This window comes from Sabethes cyaneus, chromosome 1, assembly GCF_943734655.1.
Source record: "Sabethes cyaneus chromosome 1, idSabCyanKW18_F2, whole genome shotgun sequence".
Classification (NCBI taxonomy): Eukaryota; Metazoa; Arthropoda; class Insecta; order Diptera; family Culicidae; genus Sabethes; species Sabethes cyaneus.
This window is the reverse complement of record NC_071353.1, coordinates 17483707-17486154: the sequence shown is the minus strand read 5'-3', so window position 1 is coordinate 17486154 and position 2448 is coordinate 17483707. Positions and strand designations below refer to the sequence as shown.

The 2448-nt window shown below is 50.6% G+C and overlaps 1 protein-coding gene across 1 annotated transcript; it reads left to right on the top strand.

Moving 5' to 3' along the window:
• The first annotated feature begins 262 nt into the window (after positions 1-262).
• On the top strand, positions 263-1951 carry LOC128745437 (uncharacterized protein DDB_G0283357-like). Its single transcript, XM_053842513.1, has one exon. The coding sequence runs from the start codon at positions 263-265 to the stop codon at positions 1949-1951; it is 1689 nt and encodes a 562-aa protein (XP_053698488.1).
• The last annotated feature ends 497 nt before the right edge of the window (positions 1952-2448 follow it).

The window sequence follows — 2448 nt, the reverse complement described above, 5'->3', positions numbered from 1 at the left end:
TCCATACCGTTGAAGTTGATGTGTAGTGCACGTGTTTTAAACTAGTATATGAAAGTGTTTATTTTTCTACCTACGAGCAACTAGAGCGCACCGTTTGTACTATAGAAATCGTTTGTAAAATAATTTTTAAACAAAAACGGAAATTGCCAGCAACGACGCAGTTATCAGAAGGAAAAAACAAAGCAAAAAATATCGACATCGACTAAATCGCGCGTAAAACCCAAGTTGCATCGAACGTATCAGTGAACTCGAACGTTTCTAAATGGGTGATTTTCTGTACGGCGGTTCGGTTCTGACGAATGATTCGTGCGTGTCCAGCCAGTCGCTGCTCGACACGTTGAGTATCAACAATCTGTTGAACATTAAGCACCTGACAAACGGATCAGGTAGCGGAGCCGGTGGAGGTGGACTCAGTCCTTCTCAGTCGGAACCGTCAGTGATTGTGAGCCCTGGGTCGTCTTCCCTGATAGGAGACTCGCTCGTCGTCGTCGATAACAACAACAGTGCTAGTCTCATCGGCAACGGTGGTAGTTCGAAGTCCAGCCACAAAGCCAACATGCCAGCAACGAGCAATGCCGGAGGCCAAATGGCCGAGGAGTCGGGACTGCTGATTACCAACTCCAGCAACTCAGCAGGTACCATTCCAACCATCACAACGGCCATCTCGTCGGAGTGTTCCCTTACTCCATCGAGCGTGAATACTTTGTCCCTTCAATTGACAACGCCGCAGTCCGATGACGATGCATCCACCTCGTCCCTGCTGAATGGAGCCGGAGGCTCGATTGCCTCCCCGCTCGCTTCGCTGAACAGCCACAATCATAGTGCTAACGGCAGCAGCAGTAACAACAACAACAGTTCTAACGTAACCAACAACAACCTACTGATCGAAAACTCCGAGCTGCATCTCCCCAGTGCGGCCGAAGAGCTGAGCCTTAAGGGCGCCGACCTCAGCTGTCTGGGAGTCGCCTCCAACCTAATGAACGGAGGTTCATCGTCGCACATGGTTCTTCCCCCGAACGGGTTGAACTTCGGAAACCCGTCGGATCACAACAGTCCCTGGTCGACCAGCTTGGACGAAGCAACCAGCTCGCACCTGTCGATTAACGGATTAGGAGGTTTTCAAAACTTCTCCAACAACCACCTGTACAACGGAGCTGCTGCAACTGCTGCAGCGGCAGCATTCGCCGCCCAACAGCAGCAGCGCCGAGCCATCACGGCTTCTCACGGTGGATTCCCGCATCATGGCCTCTCGCCAAACAACACCGCCGTCGCTCCGAACCACTTGCTCCAACATCAGAATCAATCACAGCAGCAAAGCCAGTTTAAAAATTCCTATCCTACCTGGTCCAATCCTGCCCCATCTGGTCCGTGGTCCCAGCAGCAACAACAGCAGCCCCAACAGCAGCAGCCACAGTCTCAGCAGCAGCAGCAGCAGCAACAACAGAATCCAATGAGCTCGTGGAACCGCGGACGTTCCGTTCCTAACATGAATCTCACCAGTGGACTATCGGGCGGAGTTCTCCACTCCCGCAAACCGCACAATCCCAACTCCCATTCTCAAGCGTTGTCACCCTACGCTAACCATCTCCATCAGCAGCAGCAACAACAGCAGCAACAACAACAGCAACAACAGCAGCAGCAGCAGCAACCCCATCTTCAACAATCGCTTAACATTGCCTCAAATCTGATTAACTCACCCTCCAAGTACCGCCGCAGTACTTCCTACCCGGGCAAACCGGGAATGCCCAACTGTATCGGAGGTGGTGGTGGAAGCGGCAGTAACGGTGGCAACGGAGGCGGCGGTGGCTTTGGTGCCGGCCCGCTGGATGTCGTCTCGCTGGATGACTCCCGGGATCCGTTCCTGTCGTCGTATCAGGTAAGTACCGAACCGGGAACCCGGAATGGGCAGCCAACAAACTGCCGCTCGCTTACTGTCAGTAGCACTAAATAAATAGATTGCCTTTGTTCTGTTCGAACTGACTGACGGTGGTGTTAGGCTAATTTTAGCGCGCGATTAGCGCATCTGACGCAAGTCGAACTACGCTACAAACAGCAACAACAACGGTTCAAAGATTGTCACTTGTACCGATGCATTGGTTGGCTTTGTTTACGGTGTTTTTTTAAAGCGCTCGGTAACGTTTCGCAGCGCTTGAAAAGTGGGTTAAACGTGAAAGAAACTGACTAAAATTGACTTTTTTCAAGTTTGGTATCGAATTTGTTGCTATTAGTTGATAATTGATTACTATTGAATAACCTTCCAGTTCGCTTCGAGGTACGCCTGCTGGTCCAACAAGCTAGTTGCCGTACGTTCGAATATCGGTCTAGCCAAGTAAACGTTCATTTGGTGCCCCAACAGGGTGGCAGCCGTATAGTATTATAAATATAAAAGATACAACCAAGCTTCATTCAGCACAATTGTAGATAACAGCTAGTTCGGATGGTAACAAC

Bases quoted from the DNA above. Each gene is read 5' to 3' on its own strand.
- LOC128745437 (XM_053842513.1), top strand. From the start codon at position 263: ATGGGTGATTTTCTGTACGGCGGTTCGGTTCTGACGAATGATTCGTGC.